This window comes from Paralichthys olivaceus, chromosome 1, assembly GCF_024713975.1.
Source record: "Paralichthys olivaceus isolate ysfri-2021 chromosome 1, ASM2471397v2, whole genome shotgun sequence".
Classification (NCBI taxonomy): domain Eukaryota; kingdom Metazoa; phylum Chordata; class Actinopteri; order Pleuronectiformes; family Paralichthyidae; genus Paralichthys; species Paralichthys olivaceus.
In genome coordinates, this window is record NC_091093.1 from 24,818,748 (window position 1) to 24,836,418 (window position 17,671).

Genomic DNA, 17,671 nt, shown 5'->3' on the forward strand with positions numbered 1-17,671 from the left:
GATTTCTAAGCATGGCTAAGGGGGAGCCTGGTACTCAAGCATTTAATTGCCAGCAAGTGCCAAATGTAATTGTTGTGCATATGACAATAAACCCTTGAATCTTGAATCTTGCACCTCTTAAAGATAAAGTGTCAGGGACCCTGCCGGCTGGTATCTGTTCTTTTGTACTTAATCGCCTTTTTTGTCTCACATTGAGGTGAGCAGAGCAAAGTTTGATAAACGCTGCAGAGGGATTTTTTTTCTACCTCCTTTGAGCCCTGTGGACATTAACTAGAGTGCCTTTGCTCTTGTTCTCTGATTGGAACATACACACACAGATCTCCGAGGAGCACCGCGTTCTCTGGTTTTACTCGAGCAGAGCAGACAAAAGTCGAGAAGCCCCAATAATAAGAAGGGATCACCTCAATGTCAAGTGTGAGGCAGTCAGGGTTTCTAATGCAATAAGAAAACTGCAACACAAGAGAAGACCTTCTAAATGTGACACCGAGCTAAGGCTTAGTATCACTGATACCAATTAAAATGACAGCGGAAGAGGAGCACTGCAGTGCAAGAGTCATTATATTCCACGAGGAAAATGTTCTCTCCTCACTATGACTCAGTCAGTTTCATTCCTACAGAAAACAATATGTTTCAACTACTGTTCGCTGAGTGTTGCGTCCTTTCAGTTGCACATAAAAACATGTGCTGGAGTATTTTCCTCAGCCTGCAACGCCGCCAAGGTCAGATTTCAAGTCATTAGTGACTTTCGCTGTGCGCATAAATCACTGTGGTGTATCAGTAATAAGGAAGTTTACCTGTTAAGAGGTCTTTTAGAGGCAATTTAAAAGTCATGTGGCTTTAGAGAAGTGCCTCCAGCGTGTTCCTGTAATTCATGGTCTCATATTAACTCCGATTTTCCTCATGAATATGATCGTTTCTTCTCCAGCCAGCTCCCCCACTTAACACTTTGTAGAGAAGAAACTGATGAGTGATAACATTTATTGAATCAGTTATATTACAGTTACTGGCCCAATATCTTGGTTGCTGTAAGATTTATTTCCATCTTGTTATCACACCACTTCTATTAATTATATCCTATTGCTCATATCTGTGATGGAATTATTAGCTTAGCCTCTTTTTGCGCCACACGTCTTTAAGGGTCTTTATGACATGGAACTTTTCCTGCTCAGTTATATGATCTTTTTGAGTGGGAACTTCCACATGGAAGTTTTCCAGTGATTCACCCAAAGGGACGATGGCTTCTGAGGGAATCCTTCCCACAACCCCCATAAACCATGCAACCTCAGAACAACATGTGCTGTTGCTCTGCACTTCAGACAATAATATTAGTAATCAATTCCTCAGAACTCCGGCAGTAAGCGCCTTTATCTCTCGTTCGGCGTTTATGACTTGGTTAATCGTTAAGCAATGCCTTTGTGTCCCCTAGGATAGAGCAAGGACATATCTAACACCCCTCGTCCACTTTTCTGAGGGTTGATCCAGGGAATTAGCCAATAGCTGACAGCCAGTGTATGATCCCTGGCATGCAAGGTATAAAGGTAAGGCATTCTGAGACACTGAGAATTTACTCAACAGGAGCTCAGAAGAGAAAAGGTCTAGCCTAGTTTATACAGAGATAAAGAAGGATAACCTCAGCCATTGATGCAGTGTTCTGCTCTTTTAAAACACTGCTGGTTGACTGAAAACTAAAGATCTACATTGCTGTTCTATCCTTAAATCTGTGAAACTCTGATCTCTGATGGAGAGGTTCAAGTCTAACGGAGGGGAGCATGTGAACCCCGCGTATGATTCCAACCTGGATGAGCCACCTGTCTATCAGGACCCCAACTTCTCCAACGGGGAACAACGGACGGTGCGGCCCTCGGTGGTCAGTGCCTTTGGTCACGACACTTTGGACCGAGTGCCCAACATTGACTTCTATCGCAATGCAGGCAGTGTCAGCGGTCACCGTGCCGTGCGGCCATCCCTGCAGGAGCTCCATGATGTGTTTCAGAAGGTGAGTGCATGTGTGTCTTTGAGTGAAGCTGGTAAACATGAAGGATACAGATTCTCCTCACCCATTGTCTCGTCTCAACCATTTGTCCCCTCTTCCAAATCGCGTGCAACCATTTTCTATTTCAGATATTAGTCCTTCGCCTCCACTGAACATATCTTACACCGGTTTCTCTCCCCGAGTGAACTCAACTCTGAAACTTTGTAACTTCTATTCTACTCTTGAGTTTCAGTCCATCACTCAGGTTCAAGGTTAAAAAAAACCACAAAGAAATTTTACAGTTGTTTAATCATTCAAGCATCATAACCTTCATTGTGTCCACAGTTCAGTCGTTACGTCTTTGCCTAGAATAACTGTTAAAGATCACCCAAAGAAAACTTGACACACTTAAGAGTCTTTAGTGCTTTTTATTAGGCTGCCGTTATACTGCCTTGTGTTGCAAAAGACGTGGGGTTATAGGTCATTTGGGTTTTATTGGATGAACTAGATTAGCATTTAAAACCTTTGTTTTTTAAAAGACAGATCTGTTAAGCAGTCGTCCATAGCGGGACACCATTCCAGTTCATGCCAGACTGCAAGATTAAGTATAAGATGTGAACATATATACCTAAAACTTTAAAATGCTACACAATGGACGAGAGCAAGAATCCCTAAAAAATACATTTATACATTTTCGTTTATTACTTTGCTTGATTCAAACGACAGTAATCGACTGTGGTACATTATAGAAATATTTGGGTACCAGCACTTTAAATTAATGAATTACACCTGACATGTTTTGAGCAGCTTTAGATTTGATCATTTTCTGAAATCACAAACTCCACCGCTGCTGAAAGGCTGACAGTTTGTTGCCAAGATCTCTTTCTGTCAGTGAAGGGACGCATCAGAGATGTCTCGATAAATCAGACGCGAGGGTGTAAGCGTCAGGAGATTCATTTAATATTTCACCTCCTTAGAAAGTTAAAAGGAGGTTTATCTTTTTCTCCCCTGTTTTTATTTCCTGAGTTTTCAAGGACAGAGACGCGGCAGCAGCACAATGTCTCTTCATCAATCTTCATCCAAATCAAATCACCAGAGTTTCCTCCCCCTTTCTAAATTCTCTCCTCTGTGTTACATAGACGAAGAAACACACACTCGAGGGTTCAGTCTGAGAACGCAACTTAATAGTAATGACGCTCATTTTTATGCAAATGAAAAATCCATCAACGCCAAAATGACTCAAAGCACAATCACGCTGAATAAATCTCCGACACATCTCTAAAGACCAATTGACATGTTTCCTTCCCCATATATTTCCCTTTGTATTTTCCCAACAGAATGGAGGGATCTCTGTTCCAGACACCGTGGAGGACGATGGCGAGGGAAGTGACGGGACACCCTCTGATGACCTGGAGTCTGCCGAACCCCCCAATGAAAACAAAGGAGGAGTAAAGTTTGGCTGGATAAGAGGCGTCCTGGTGAGTTATGTCGGGTCACGTCGGGCTCCTTCTTTAAAAAGAAGAAAGACGAGCCTCATTGTGTCTCAATAACGCAGCAAGGCCAAGTGTGGCTTTCAACAGTTTGTGTTTGCTCAAGAGCTGCTGGTTGATCCATTTGTGCTGCTGACATGATGATAACAAACTCTATAGTTGCAACATGTGTATGTTCCCATGTGCGTCTCACTTTACATGATAATAAATCACGACTCACACAGAATTCTATGGTTCTTCTCTTCCACAGGTGAGATGCATGCTGAACATCTGGGGTGTCATGTTGTTCATCCGTCTGTCCTGGGTTTTCGGTCAGGCAGGCTGGGGTGAGTGAGACAAGGAGACACGTCATTGGTCAGATATGAAACATGTGTTCACTTTACATGAGAAACAAAGACATAATTACAGAGTTGTAACTGAGAGTCATGAGAGAAATGTATTTCCTGCCACGTTTTGTGCAAGGTGTTTCCAATAAGATTTGAAGTTGAGTGATCGAAGCGGGATTAAAAGTGCAGGGCAGGTTAGTAACTGTTGCTAATGTAAGGCACATCACATCTTACATCATATCACTCCACCAATGTTAAATGTCACTCATATAACATGCATCTAAGGTGGGCCACATGATATAGTTCCTTTCATTATTTACATCACTTTTCTTTGAGGGTCGCAGGGGGGGCTGGAGCCAATCCCAGACAGAGTCAACTTAACCTCAATTCACATGTATTTGGAATTTTAGACGAAGCGGGAGTAGACAGACAACCTCCCTCCCCCAGACACCAAAAACCTTAATCATCAGTGATCCCAAAGATGTTTCACCCAGTGGACAGGACAACAACAACATCTGGAAGCTTCTACATGTGTTTGCTGTCTCTAATCATTACTGGGTCGATAGAGCAGTTAAAGAGCAGGAGGTGACTGAACTGGGGCAGATTCAACTTTAGCTGGTGTTTCTGGGCTTCCATAAAAATCTATTCCTACTGAAGTTCTTTTCTGAGAGGCAAACCTCAACCTTAAGAAAGAGAGAAAGGGGAAACCGTGCGAACGGCCAATGAGTGTGTCCATTGTTTAAGAAGCTCATCGATTGCCGAGCTGCTTTTGTGCAGGAGGCGTAACTAAATGGTTTTGAGAAGCCGAGAGAGCCACAGGCGGTTTGCAGAGCAGGTGGAGCAGATGGCTGTAACTTACAGCCTCTGGGGAGTTTGACTGTCACTGTGTTTAAAGGTGACTGTGGGGGGGGGGCTTCGTTTCACAGCCGTAATGTTTTATGACCGACCACCCAAATGTAACGGCTGAGCAATCTGCAGTTAAAAATAACCATTTTAAGCTGTTACATTATGTTTGCATTTCAGGCCTGGGAATCGTGGTCATCGCTCTCAGCTGCGTGGTCACCGTCATCACTGGCCTCTCCATGTCGGCCATTTGTACTAATGGTGTAGTCAGAGGAGGTGAGTCAATGCACCGTTAACACACATAGGACAGCTTCATATTCAGGAAAGCAGAATAACTAAATAAATTCAATAAGATTATTAATAATTTTTACAACCGGAGATAACACACACTCATCCTGACATAAAATCTTTTACAAAGAGAATGACCAGGAAGTTGTGTGTGTGTGTGTATAGATAAAGACACAAGGCTCAGAACTCAGAACTGCACCTGAATGTCACCTCTTGAAACCCATTCTCCGTTTTACAGCCTCCTAACTTGTCCAGACATTAAATCAATGAATCAGTGATGTGGCGATTAATCATCCACGACATGTTTGTGTGCCTCATTTTGTCATTTCAGGAGGCGCCTACTACTTGATATCTCGCAGTCTTGGGCCTGAGTTCGGCGGATCCATCGGCCTCATCTTCGCCTTCGCCAATGCTGTGGCCGTGGCCATGTACGTGGTGGGGTTTGCTGAGACCGTGGTCGACTTGCTGGAGGTGCGTGACGTTGTAATGATCAGGTGATGATGTCTCAGATCCTGACACTTGATCATTCAACTTATCTCTGCCCTCTGTCGCATTCAGGAGAACTCTGCCATCATGGTCGATGAAATAAACGACATCAGGATCGTCGGCTGTATCACGGTGGTGCTGCTGTTGGCCATATCGGTTGCTGGGATGGAATGGGAGGCCAAGGTGAGAGATGAACGTCACATTGGTCCCCGCCAATGTCTGCGGTCTTTATGGTAAAATTTCACAACTGTAACTTTAATCAATGAAATGATCCCCCCCCCCCACACAGGCGCAGATCGTGCTCCTCGTCATCCTGCTGGTTGCCATAGTGAACGTGTTTGTAGGAACTTTCATCCCTGCCACCGCTGAGAAGAAATCCAAAGGCTTCTTCAATTATGAAAGTACGACCCCGTCTCCAAATCATTTCAACAAGTTAAGATGTGACTCCTCCACCAAACACTGCTCAGCTCATCTTTCCTATTCATTTTCCTTTTTTTCTTTTTTTTTAATCGCAGTGAGAATCTTCCAAGAAAATTTTACTCCAAACTTCAGTGAGAATGAGTCGTTTTTCACGGTGTTTTCCATCTTTTTCCCGGCCGCCACGGGGATCCTGGCCGGAGCCAACATCTCCGGCGACTTGCGGGTAACCATGACACACAGAGGTCAATGCATGAGGGCCATGTACATAGAAAGCATGAGCGCATACATTTCTAAACAAAGGGTTCTGTGCTAGTTTTGGTCTGGTGTCGATAGTTCAATGGGAATGTAACGACAGAGACGTTCTTATTTGTGTAATTGAGACATAAAGTGTTTTAAAGAGTTGCATTTTCATAAAGACAAAAAAAAACACACCTTCTTTTTATTTCAAATAATGTGTATTGCTTGATATTAAATCAGTTTTACTATTATATCTTCACATTTACATTTTCAACTTGGTTTTCAAAGTAAAAAAACATCAATTTTTTGGGTTTACATATCAATTTTATGTGGCATATAGGGACAAGCATTAAAAACATTTGTATTATTTATTTATTTACTTAAAGTTGTAGAGGAATCTTTTCCTTCTATCCTTTATAATAAATTCTTCTAACAGAGATCTGTGGTATTTCACAGGATCCCCAAGCAGCCATACCTAAGGGAACCTTGCTTGCCATCGTGATCACTGGCATCACCTACTTGGCTGTGGCCCTTTCTGTCTGTAAGTCAAATAATGCACGAAAACTAAACTCCAATGTGTACTTCAACATGTGTTGTTGTAAAAACACTTGCTCGAGGGTTAACTTTACAGTCAGGGGACATAGTTAGATTGGCAGCATTTGTTTTCGTATTTGTTTGGTTGTCAGACATCGAAGTGTAACCAATGCATTTGTTCTCCTCTGTGATTGGCCAGCTGCCTCTGTTGTCCGAGATGCCACAGGAAACATAACTGACCTCTTAATTCCCGGGGGAAATTGTAGCCATTCTGCGTTTGTTAGTTGTGAGCTCGGCTATAATTTCTCCTCCTGCGCAGAGCAAACCTGTCGGTTTGGCTTGATGAACGACTTCCAGGTACGCAGCCTCCAGAATCTAATCTGCACCCGAGATGTGGTTTGATTCACCTCTAATCCCTTATCCCTCGTGTCTCATGTGCAGGTGATGACCATGGTGTCTGGGTTCGGTCCCCTCATCATTGCTGGAACTTTCTCGGCGACCCTCTCCTCTGCCCTTGCTTCCCTTGTCAGCGCTCCCAAAGTCTTCCAGGTCAGTGACTCGCCAGATTTTTGTAAAAACAGCAACGATTTAGATGAAAGCTCCTGAGATGCAACTACAGTATTACTCTTCCCTCCTGCAAATAAAAAATCTTTTCTCGCTTCACCTCTGTGTCTCCTCAGGCTCTGTGTAAAGACAACATTTACAAGGCTCTGCATTTCTTTGCCAAAGGACACGGCAAGAACAACGAGCCAATCCGAGGCTACATCCTCACATTCATTATTTCCGTGGCCTTCATTCTCATTGGTCAGTTCACTAACATCCTTTTTTAAGACATAATTTATATCTAAAGCATCAAAAGAAGAAGTAAAAGAATGATGTCCACCTCTTTTTTTCTACACAGGTAACCTCAACACCATCGCTCCAATAATTTCCAACTTCTTCCTGGCATCTTACGCTCTCATCAATTTCTCCTGCTTCCACGCATCCTACGCCAAGTCTCCAGGTGGGTCACTTCAGACAAAGCAGCCGAGGGAATAAAAAACTCTGCCAGTAAATTGTTTCTCTCCATCCTCTGATACTTCACGTCCTTTCAGAAATGACGTCTGAATATATTAAGACGAGACACAATCACAAAAAGCGGCTGATTTCAGAGACTAACCTGGACACACTGAGTTGCATTAGAAGATTAATTTTTTATTTGTTTCTGTGCAGTCGGTTTCCCATCACTGTTCCTCCAGCCTGCATTTAATGACTCTGCTCTTTCTTCTGTCATTCTCTCCCCTGCAGGCTGGAGACCTGGATATAAGTACTACAACATGTGGCTGTCCCTGGTGGGGGCAGTGCTCTGCTGCGCCGTCATGTTTGTCATCAACTGGTGGGCTGCTCTCCTCACGTACGCTATCGAGATCCTCCTCTACATTTACGTCACCGTCAAGAAGCCAGGTGAGCTAAGCGGACAGGTTGCAAGCACACGTATGATGTGCACGTATGATGTGTGCATGGCGGAGCTAACCTCTTATTTTCTCCACCCCAGATGTGAACTGGGGTTCGTCCACGCAGGCGGTGACGTTTGTGAGTGCGGTCAGCAACGCCCTGTCTCTGTCTGGTGTCGAGGATCACGTCAAGAACTTCAGGTAAAAGTCTGACATTGTGACACATAACAAACAAAAACCTTAACATCACGTAAAAGAGAATTTATAAGACATTCATGTTTCTTGCTCAGGCCTCAGATTTTGGCTCTGACCGGTTCAGCGCGGTCCAGACCGGCTCTCCTCGACCTGGCTCACTCCTTCTCCAAGAACTATGGTCTCTGCATCACCTGTGAAGTCTTTGAGGTGAGGTTATATTGTAAATCTTATCATTTGCAAACGACAGGATATCGAGGTGCTGCATATTGTCTCGTCCAAATCTACACTTAAAGGTTAATCATCGAGCAACTTTAAATTGTGCAGCCTTCACGTGCAGTGCATGATCAAGTGAATACCAAGCAGGGAAATGCCAACTGTCTGGAAGCCTGAGACTGAAGTTTACTGTCAGTTGTGGTCTTCTGAATATTACAAAGGTGTGTGTGGGATATTCTTGTCTCTTGCCCGCACTCACACAGCCGCTGTACGTTGTGATCTCCCTCAGGGTCCAAGATCAGAGGCTCTGGAGGAGATGAACGCCGGCATGGAGAAGAACCAGCTCTGGCTCAGGAAGAACAAACGCAAGGCGTTCTATGCAGCTGTGGCCTGTGAAAGCTTCAGGGAAGGAACAGAAAGCCTCCTGCAGGTCAGTGTGTTCGTGATTTATGTGATTTTAAACGTTTCTGCAGAAAGTCAAAAAGAACAAACAAACCAACTAACCCAGAAAAATCCATCAGATTAATGTGTAACCTGCTGGTTTTGATCTGAGGGATTCTGTTGCAGAAACTGGTTTTATTGACCCGTTTCCTCGTCACGACACAGAGTATCTATTGCTGTATTACGACACCGGCCTGGACCGGTCATGAGGATGTGGCCGGGCCGAGGAGAGAGTTAATGAGGAGCAGGATAACAGTCTTATGGCTCTGGCTATCACACCCTGGAGATAAGGCTTTGGGTTCATTGTCAGGATGCTTACTTCAAACAGGATGACAGATTAAAGGCTATAATTGATTAACGCTGCATTGGATGAGTCCCTGCAGACAAAGTGTGACCTGCTGAGTGATCTGGTCATAACTCGTGGCAGTAAAACTGTGTCACAGCTCGTCCAGGACACTTTGAAACTTTTTGGGGGAGATTTTTTTCTGTCCTAGACACAAGGTTGTTCAACACGGTGCATGTGTTGCTTCAGTAAACAGCTCAATCTGATCTTTGTACTATAAGAGAGCTTTTTTTCTTGCAGGCCTCTGGTCTCGGCCGCATGAAGCCCAACACACTGATGATCGGCTTCAAGAGAAACTGGAGGATGGCCGATGCAGAGTCAGTGCAGAGCTATGTGGGAATCCTGCAGTAAGTCACGACAAGAAACACACAGACAAAGATCACAGCTGACAGTGGACGTGTATGTTGAGCTCGTGTTCTCGTTCTGTTTCGTCACAGTGACGCGTTTGACTTTGAGTACGGGACATTGGTGCTGAGGATGAACCAGGGACTTGATGTGTCACACATTGTGGAAGCAGAAGGTCAGTGTGACTTCCTTTCTCAGGCCGAGTGCTTTAATCTACAGGAACTCCTGCATCAGCATCACAACAATCATGTTAGTTCCCTTCAGGCAGAGGGATAAAACATGATGACAAGGAAATAAATGGCCTGAAAACAGCTGCATGAAAAAAAGAAAGCAGCCAATAGCCCCCAAAAAAATACAAAACAAGGCTGTGTGATAATTTTTAATTGAATATCAATTTGAGGCAGTGTTCTTTTTTCTTTTTTTTTTTACACCTATTTCCATTCATTAATTATCATTTGTTCTATTTGCTTTCTGAACAGTGCTCTATAAATAAAGGTTATACTATTATTATTATTAAATTAACTTTTTTAATTTCTTAAAATCTATTTCTATTGTTGTAATCTATCAAAAGAATAATACACAAGTAATTATATAAATCCACCTGAGCCGCTGTAGGGGTGTAAATTTTTATTCTCACAACAACCCCCCATATTTTCTACATGACTACAATAAAATGACTCTGATAAGCCTGGACACTTTGTTCTGTAGATTGGACAGTATTAAAGGTTGAGTAGTTCACACGTGCACACGTGCACACACACACACACACACACACACACACACACACACACACACACACACGCACACAAGGTGTCTTTGAATTCATCCTTTCAACTGCAAAGAGAATCCTTCATATTGATTATAACATCAGTGTTATAATTCTGTCTTTCAGAGGAGATGCTGAAGGCAGCGAAGGAGCAACAGGCCCTGGAGGACGAAATGATGCCAAACGGAGGGAAATCAAAGGGACTGTTTAGGAAGTCCAGGAAATCGTCTCAACAAGTGCTCACAACCAGAGGTATCACATCTGTGCCGCCGCATTTCTGTCTGTGGAAATGTTTGAGCCGCTGCAGTCTGATGTTTAAACACGTGGATGAAGAAGTTCCACTGTTCCACTTCCACTGAGTCAGAGAATAAAATAACACACATTTAACAAATGAGACCAGTGACACACGTCTCTTTTGTAAACTTCTCCACACCCCCACTGAGAAATAATTGAATCAAGTGCTCCCGCTAAAGATATCTCCGGGGGTGTAATCCAATAACGTGGTCCCTTTCGTTCCACATGAGGAGCATCTCTGAGGAGCAGCCCTTTCACCCAGACAGCAGAGGGGGCTTCAACCTCTCACTCGATCTGTCTCTGTCTCTACATCACACACACACACACACACACAAATACACACACACACACAAACACACACACACACACACACCACTGAGCTCCATCTTTAGCCAGACAGCAACGGGCATTAGTAAACAATCTGCATCCTGCCCACTGGAACATCAGAGCTGAGAGAGACGGCTGCTCCTGCTGGTTTTCCCATCCAAGTGAAATGTCCAGGCTCTGTCAACAAATCACAGTCCTTCTCCCTCATCCCCCTTTCATTTCTCCTGTCTCTTTCTCCCTCAGTGTCGGTGTGCGGACCTCCACCCCCGCAGGTTGCCAGGATGAATGAGAGGCTGTTAGAGGCCAGTGCTCAATTCAAGAAGAAGCAGCCTAAAGGCACGATCGATGTGTGGTGGCTCTTCGACGATGGAGGTAGGTGTCGGTTCCCTACAGGCAGTTTTCTCGTATGCGCCTCGCCTATTGATTGTGATGGACACGTGCACTGAGACGCAGAGTCACCGCCTCAGAAAGATTCAAGAAATCTGACGAAAAGAAATCAAACCTGAATAATTCAATTAAAAGGGAGACAAAGATGGTAAACTAGAAGTCATCCATACAAACTTTAAACCATTTAAACACTTTCTTATCAGCCTTTCGAATATATCTTGCATTGTTAAAGAAAGTGAGAATCTGAATCTGAACTGTAGTTTTTGTATAAACCTGCTGAAAAACAAACCAACAGAGTAGAAAATGTAATCTCCTTGTGTTGATTATAATCTTCACTTCTGAAATCAAGAGCCTTGTGTCACCGGACAAAACTAATACAATAAGAGCAGAAATGTCCGATTAGGTCCAAAATCTGCTGAGTTGGTCCAGGCTTGATGAAGATACTTAGATCTTATCACGACCAACACATGAACATTCACATCTTGGCAAATTTTAACAAAACAAAGGTTATTAGTAATAAATCCCAGTGAAGTGACTGATATGTAAAAGAGAAAACCAATGTCTCCTCCCTCAGGCCTCACCCTGCTGCTCCCCTACATCCTCACCACCAGGAAGAAGTGGAAAGACTCTAAATTAAGGATCTTCATCGCAGGGCAGCCTGACCGCAGCGAGCTGGATAAACAGGAGTGAGTAGAAAAAGTTTTAATTACAGCTGAATAAGTGGAAGTTAGTTGGGGTAAGGGGGCGGCACGGTGGTGTAGTGGTTAACACAAGCACATCCTTTCTGAGTGGAGTTTGCATGTCCTCCAAGTGTCTGTGTGTTTTTTCTCCAGCAGTGTAATGGATGGATAGTTTGGGTAAATTAATTAAAACCAGATCTGATAATTCATCAGCTCATGAGATGTTATTTAGCATTAACTGAAACATTTATGTGAAAGTTAATCAGTGTGGGACGATGCATCTTGCAGGATGAAGTCTCTGCTGCAGAAATTCAGGATAAACTGCACTGACATCAAAGTCATTGATGACATCCACGTCAAACCCAGCTCCGCCAGGTAACTGCTGTTTCTCTCACTCCGCTGTAATCCTGACAGCAGACCAGATGGTGCAACAGAAACCGTAAAATGTAATCACCTCATAATATTTATTCCATATATTATGTGATCTAAAAAAAGAGAATATTTCTTCTGTCCTCCAGCCTGAAGCAGTTAGAGGACATGATCGAGCCTTTCCGTCTGCGTGAGGGCTCCAAAGACAAAATCCAAGCTGAAGCCATGCAGAGAGAGCAGCCCTGGAAAATCACTGACGAGGAGCTGAACAGCTTCGAGGAGAAGGTAAAATCATGACATAAAACAATTATTTCATTTAGTTTGAAAGTGGTGTTTTAAAAAAATGGCCGCTGCTGCTTTACAGACCAACCTCCAGGTGCGACTGAACGAGGTGCTCCAGGAGAACTCCAAATCAGCCAACCTGATCATCGTGTAAGTAAAAGCAACTGTCGGCTGAAAAACATGAAACTGTCCAAACAGGAAACAGTGTTCAACCCATCTCATGCCTGTGCCCCCTCCCCCTGCAGGAGCATGCCCATTGCTCGTAAGGAGTCCGTGTCTGACTTCCTCTACATGGCCTGGCTGGACATTCTAACCAAGGATCTTCCACCAACGCTGCTCATCAGAGGAAACCACAAGAGCGTTCTTACTTTCTACTCCTGAGCACCGCACAGACTAAATGGCTGAGCTCTAGTTAGCTAGAAAAAAAAGAGAAAGAAATGGCAGCACCATAATGATGAACCATGTTCATAAAGCGTAAGAACAAGAATGTTATTCAGACAAAACAGCGTTTTCACTTTACCCCCCATGAGACCGTTCATGCTCCAATTCTCATTGGAGCAGAGGAGAAATAGAACGATTAGGTGTTTGACAGCTGGTGTTCTCGATGTCATTAAGAGTCATCGTCACAGGAAACGCCTTATTTTACTACGAGCCTGTTTTTATAGCTTGGTCTGGAATATGAGCTGTTTCCTGGAAGCTTGTGGAAAAGAAGCTGCAACAAGCTTCTACACAAAAGTAAACTTTTTATGTCTTAAAGATATTTAAAAAAAAAAACTTTCTGATGCAGAGTTTAAATGTGGATTTTGGAGCACCAGCAAAGTTTAAGGTATTTTTCTATATTTTTGAAGTTTATTGCAACAATGAACACACACACACACACACACACACACGTTTGGAACAAAGCCAAATCTTCGTGGTGGGATCAGTCCAATGAGCGAAGGCAGCGACACAAGCAAAGGTTACTTCAGTGGTTTCACTGAGAGACGTGTGCTGCTGTTGTGACTGTAAAATAAATGTACATAGTAGATATCTGAATTCACTAGTCCTTATTTTTATTAGTAATAAAAAAACTTTTCGTCAATGATTAACTGCACAATTTCTTTACAATTACTTTCAGTTCTCTTAAAACTCAAAGTTTGATGATTTCTTTCAAACATTCTTGATATTCACTGAGTGTAAATTACACTGCTACTATAAAGCTGTTTCACATGGTACAGTTTCAATGTTTCAATGTTACCATCACACTTTTTGCGGGGGGAAATTTAGAAAAACAAAAAGATCATACATCCAATTCTTCTGTATATTTTAGCCTTTTGTCTGTCTTCCTATTTAAATACATGATTGTGATTCTCTGATTAAAGAATAAATAAAAATTAGGAGTGGTTCTTATTTTGTCTCTGTTATTTCTTTGGTTTTGAAACTTTATTTTTAACTATGTTTATTTGATATATCGAGCGATTATGTGCAAAACATGAAGTCTGTGAACTTCATCAGAAACTAAAGGGATTTATAAAGAGTTAGTGGTCACATATGCGGATCTTGGATATGAGCTTTTAATTTGAATTCATCCCGAATTGCAATTCTATTTTATCACCAACAGGAGACAGCTAATTGGATCCACTCAAATGATGATGAATATTAGAGGAGACAGTCATAAAACTCAAATGAACTCTGAATGCTATTAGTCCATAATGATTAAATTCATTACTTAGAAAATAATTTAAAAAGTATTTTGTGGTTTTGTTGAACCTACATTTATACCACAGTCTAAAAATAGAAAACTTTGTTTCAATCTACAGTCACTTAAGTCAAATAATATTAGTATGAGCAACAAAACATAAAGTACAAAAAGTAAATGATTTTAACTCATTAGCATGTAGCTTAATTATTATTGTGGTGTTAAAGTGTAAGGATCACTTTAATGGTCCAGGTAAAAGTAAAGTGGAGCTAATTCTACGTATGAATTTGCAAATAACTATAACTGTTGCTATCACATAAAAGTATTTGAGATAAGTATAACTCAGGTAAACAACTGCACACATTATTACTATCATTACACAGATGACATCACATACATATAAAGTACATATTTTGTATATAAATATAGGAAACAAACAAATAGAGACGGATATAAATAGCATAACCCCCCCTCACCCCATCCCAAAGTACAAACAATGTTTTAGCTGCTGCTAACAACGTGTAACAAGCAATATACTGTATCTCAGTCTTATTTTCACATTATAGGCTCTACCATATTTTCCTACTTTTTATTTATTCGAGAACAAATGAAAAGTTTCAGGAGAAGATTCACTTTTTCCAAATAGAAACATGCATTTCTTCACAAAGCACATCCTGGTATTGAATATATACTTTTCTATTTGGCACGATCTGAGTTTTAAAAGCTCAAACTCGTGAGGAGGAGAAATGTTTGAATCTAAAAACAAAGTAAACTCACACTGGACTGTTAGAGGAGGTGCTGCTGCTGCTGCAGGACACCAGCAGGAGGCGCTGCTGCTGCTGCTGCTGAAGAACACCAGCAGGAGGCGCTGCTGCTGCAGGACACCAGCAGGAGGCGCTGCTGCTGCTGCTGCTGCTGCTGCAGGACACCAGCAGGAGGCGCTGCTGACGGAGCTCAGCTGTCAGGACGTGTTGTCCCAGCTGTTAGCATGTAGTTGATGTTAGCATGTAGCTTACGCTGGCCTCAGCATGATGAAGCTCCGGGTTCTGCTGCTGCTTCGCTCCTCGCTCCCTGACGCTGCTCCTCGGTTCTCAGGACGAACATTTAAGTCTCAGACGCTTCGTCCGAACAAAGGCGAGCAACGACAATATGGATTCTGCTACTTCCCGTTAGCTTCGCTAGCCTAGCATTGTGTGACGTCCACTGACCGCTGGGGCTTTTGTGTTGTCGCTTTCTCCGCGTCTGTTTTTATTTCTGCTGAGATGCGTAAGTAACGTGACGGATAATATTCTCAAAACGTGTTTATTATATTTTAACATTTCTCTGCTCGTGAGTTCTCGCTTCTCGGCAACTATCGCGAGAACGTGTTCTTTGGCGCGTGCTAGTAAATTACGGTTGCCAAGGTAACAGACCAAACCATCTCCCTCGCAGATTGAACCTGCGAATTAAAACGATTCACATTGAACACGTGGTAAACAGAAGCTGAAGTTGGTTCATATAAGCTAATGTTAGCTAACGCTCACGCGCTGTCTCTTTAAGAACACGCAGCTTGCGTAATGTTGGGGAGGAGCCACCTCCGGCGCGGGAGATCCCTTCATTCAAACCGCCAAGAAAGATCAGTTTGAAACTGAGCAGGGATCAGCTGCAGCTCCGCGCTGGTTAACATTCACAGTGTGTTGAATCTGCTCCGTGTGAGGTCTGACTGTGAACAACATGCCCACTCTAGAGGGAAGAGACGCGTGTGAGGTTTCTCCATCAAAGAGGACGAGGACAGAGACGAAGCCTGCAGGAGACAGATCCGTCCTCAGGTTTGCGAAACTGTCCGAGCATGCGACGACCCCCACCAGAGGTTCCACCAAAGCTGCAGGATACGATCTCTACAGGTTAGTCTTAAAATCTAAGTATATATATCATTATGTGTGAACGTGAGCTACATGTGCACGGTTTAACTCGAGTCTCTTGATGGCAGTAATCCTTGATATAGAGTGAACACACCCGGATGAAGGCCTGTTTCATTTTTCAAACCACGTCGAGGAGCTGGATTCTTTATGCCATTATTTGAAGTGTTCCTCTAATTTTTTTTAGATATAAAGTCTTTGACTGAAATCATCTGTGAATGCAACTTTTTTTGTGGTAAACATTCAGCATATGTTCCTACAGAGGTTAAATCTACTTGATGCTGCCCTGTTCACACACATCTGTCATGTGCTCATGCAAATTAGCTAACCTAAACTCTGTGAATGTACCACAGCGCGTACGATTACACCATCGGTGCCATGGACAAGGCCATCGTGAAGACAGACATCCAGATCGCTGTTCCACACGGCTGCTATGGGAGAGTGGGTGAGTTTGACTTTCGGATGAAACCCTGCAGCTGTGTGCTGTTACACGGTTTTCCTGCTTGGTCTTTTGGTTTTCCTCAGTTCCAGAACAGGCCATAACTTTCTCTCGCTATTTTCCCTTCTCAGCACCGAGATCTGGTCTGGCAGCGAAGCACTTCATCGATGTTGGTGGTGAGTATTTTTCTTACATTTTTTTACTCAAGATTCAAACCTTTATATTCGAACCCCTGTCTCATCGCGTCTGTGGATGTTCTCCTCAGCTGGAGTCGTGGATGAAGACTACAGAGGAAATGTTGGAGTTGTGCTCTTCAACTTCAGCAAGGACAAGTTTGAGGGTGAGTCGTGGCACCAGTCGAATTAATAAGTCGTATTCACGTAACCGACAGTGAGTACGAATAATTCACGGCTTAACACGTGGGAAGTTTGAATCTGCAGAATTAAACAAAAACTACATACAAACAGAAACCGCCTCAATGTAAATTAATCTAATTTAGAACAAATAATTTACAGTAATCTGAAAATTATTGTTTCGACTCTCCACCACATTTCATTTTCACTCTGGTGGTGGCGGCGCTCAAGGCAACATTTTTAATGCCGTCCACATTCTGATGTCTCATGACCTTTCTCTCCCCCTCCCGCCAGTGAAAAAGGGCGACCGAGTAGCTCAGCTGGTGTGTGAGAGGATCTGTTACCCAGATCTGATCGAGCAGGAGGTAAGAAGCTGTACATGTAATACATTTAAAGTGTTGTATGTCTCTCAGGTCAAGCACGTGAATACTTGTTAGGTGTTAAATGGATGTTTGTCTTGACTAGGGTTCGTCAGTAATTGTAATCTGTGTGTTGTCTTTCAGGCGCTCGATGAGACGGAGCGTGGGGTTGGAGGCTTCGGATCAACTGGACGCAACTGACACACTGTGATGCAAATATACATATGTCTAAAATATACAAAGAAGGTGTCAATAAAGTTCTGTTTTTCTACG

The 17,671-nt window shown here is 42.9% G+C and overlaps 2 protein-coding genes across 3 annotated transcripts; both read left to right on the top strand.

Moving 5' to 3' along the window:
• Positions 1-1,457: 1,457 nt before the first annotated feature.
• slc12a1 (solute carrier family 12 member 1) lies at positions 1,458-14,056 on the top strand. The gene is made up of 26 exons (XM_020099529.2): positions 1,458-1,996; positions 3,310-3,450; positions 3,713-3,788; positions 4,812-4,907; positions 5,251-5,390; positions 5,478-5,588; positions 5,695-5,806; positions 5,921-6,048; positions 6,519-6,603; positions 6,796-6,953; positions 7,038-7,145; positions 7,277-7,400; positions 7,498-7,599; positions 7,884-8,039; positions 8,131-8,230; positions 8,320-8,431; positions 8,727-8,867; positions 9,462-9,568; positions 9,659-9,741; positions 10,459-10,584; positions 11,197-11,325; positions 11,915-12,026; positions 12,309-12,395; positions 12,539-12,674; positions 12,754-12,821; positions 12,917-14,056. Exons 1-26 carry the CDS (start codon positions 1,739-1,741, stop codon positions 13,050-13,052), a joined length of 3,132 nt encoding a protein of 1,043 aa, XP_019955088.1. The 5' UTR covers positions 1,458-1,738; the 3' UTR covers positions 13,053-14,056.
• Positions 14,057-15,246: 1,190 nt separating this feature from the next.
• dut (deoxyuridine triphosphatase) lies at positions 15,247-17,669 on the top strand. Of its 2 annotated transcripts, none has more exons than XM_020099479.2 (7): positions 15,247-15,483; positions 16,076-16,232; positions 16,601-16,692; positions 16,818-16,862; positions 16,952-17,026; positions 17,334-17,404; positions 17,543-17,669. In XM_020099479.2, the coding sequence occupies exons 1-7, from the start codon at positions 15,378-15,380 to the stop codon at positions 17,597-17,599; spliced, it is 603 nt and encodes a 200-aa protein (XP_019955038.1). In that variant the 5' UTR covers positions 15,247-15,377; the 3' UTR covers positions 17,600-17,669. The 2 variants fall into 2 exon arrangements, with proteins under 2 accessions (XP_019955038.1, XP_019955040.1); XM_020099481.2 differs by having other exon boundaries at positions 15,313-15,615.
• The last annotated feature ends 2 nt before the right edge of the window (positions 17,670-17,671 follow it).

Bases quoted from the DNA above. Each gene is read 5' to 3' on its own strand.
- slc12a1 (XM_020099529.2), top strand. From the start codon at position 1,739: ATGGAGAGGTTCAAGTCTAACGGAGGGGAGCATGTGAACCCCGCGTAT. The intron at 6,049-6,518 runs GTAACCATGACA...GGTATTTCACAG, and splicing joins ACATCTCCGGCGACTTGCGG to GATCCCCAAGCAGCCATACC. The intron at 9,742-10,458 runs GTCAGTGTGACT...TCTGTCTTTCAG, and splicing joins ACACATTGTGGAAGCAGAAG to AGGAGATGCTGAAGGCAGCG.
- dut (XM_020099479.2), top strand. From the start codon at position 15,378: ATGATGAAGCTCCGGGTTCTGCTGCTGCTTCGCTCCTCGCTCCCTGAC. The intron at 15,484-16,075 runs GCGAGCAACGAC...TGCCCACTCTAG, and splicing joins GACGCTTCGTCCGAACAAAG to AGGGAAGAGACGCGTGTGAG. The intron at 17,027-17,333 runs GTGAGTCGTGGC...CCCTCCCGCCAG, and splicing joins CAGCAAGGACAAGTTTGAGG to TGAAAAAGGGCGACCGAGTA.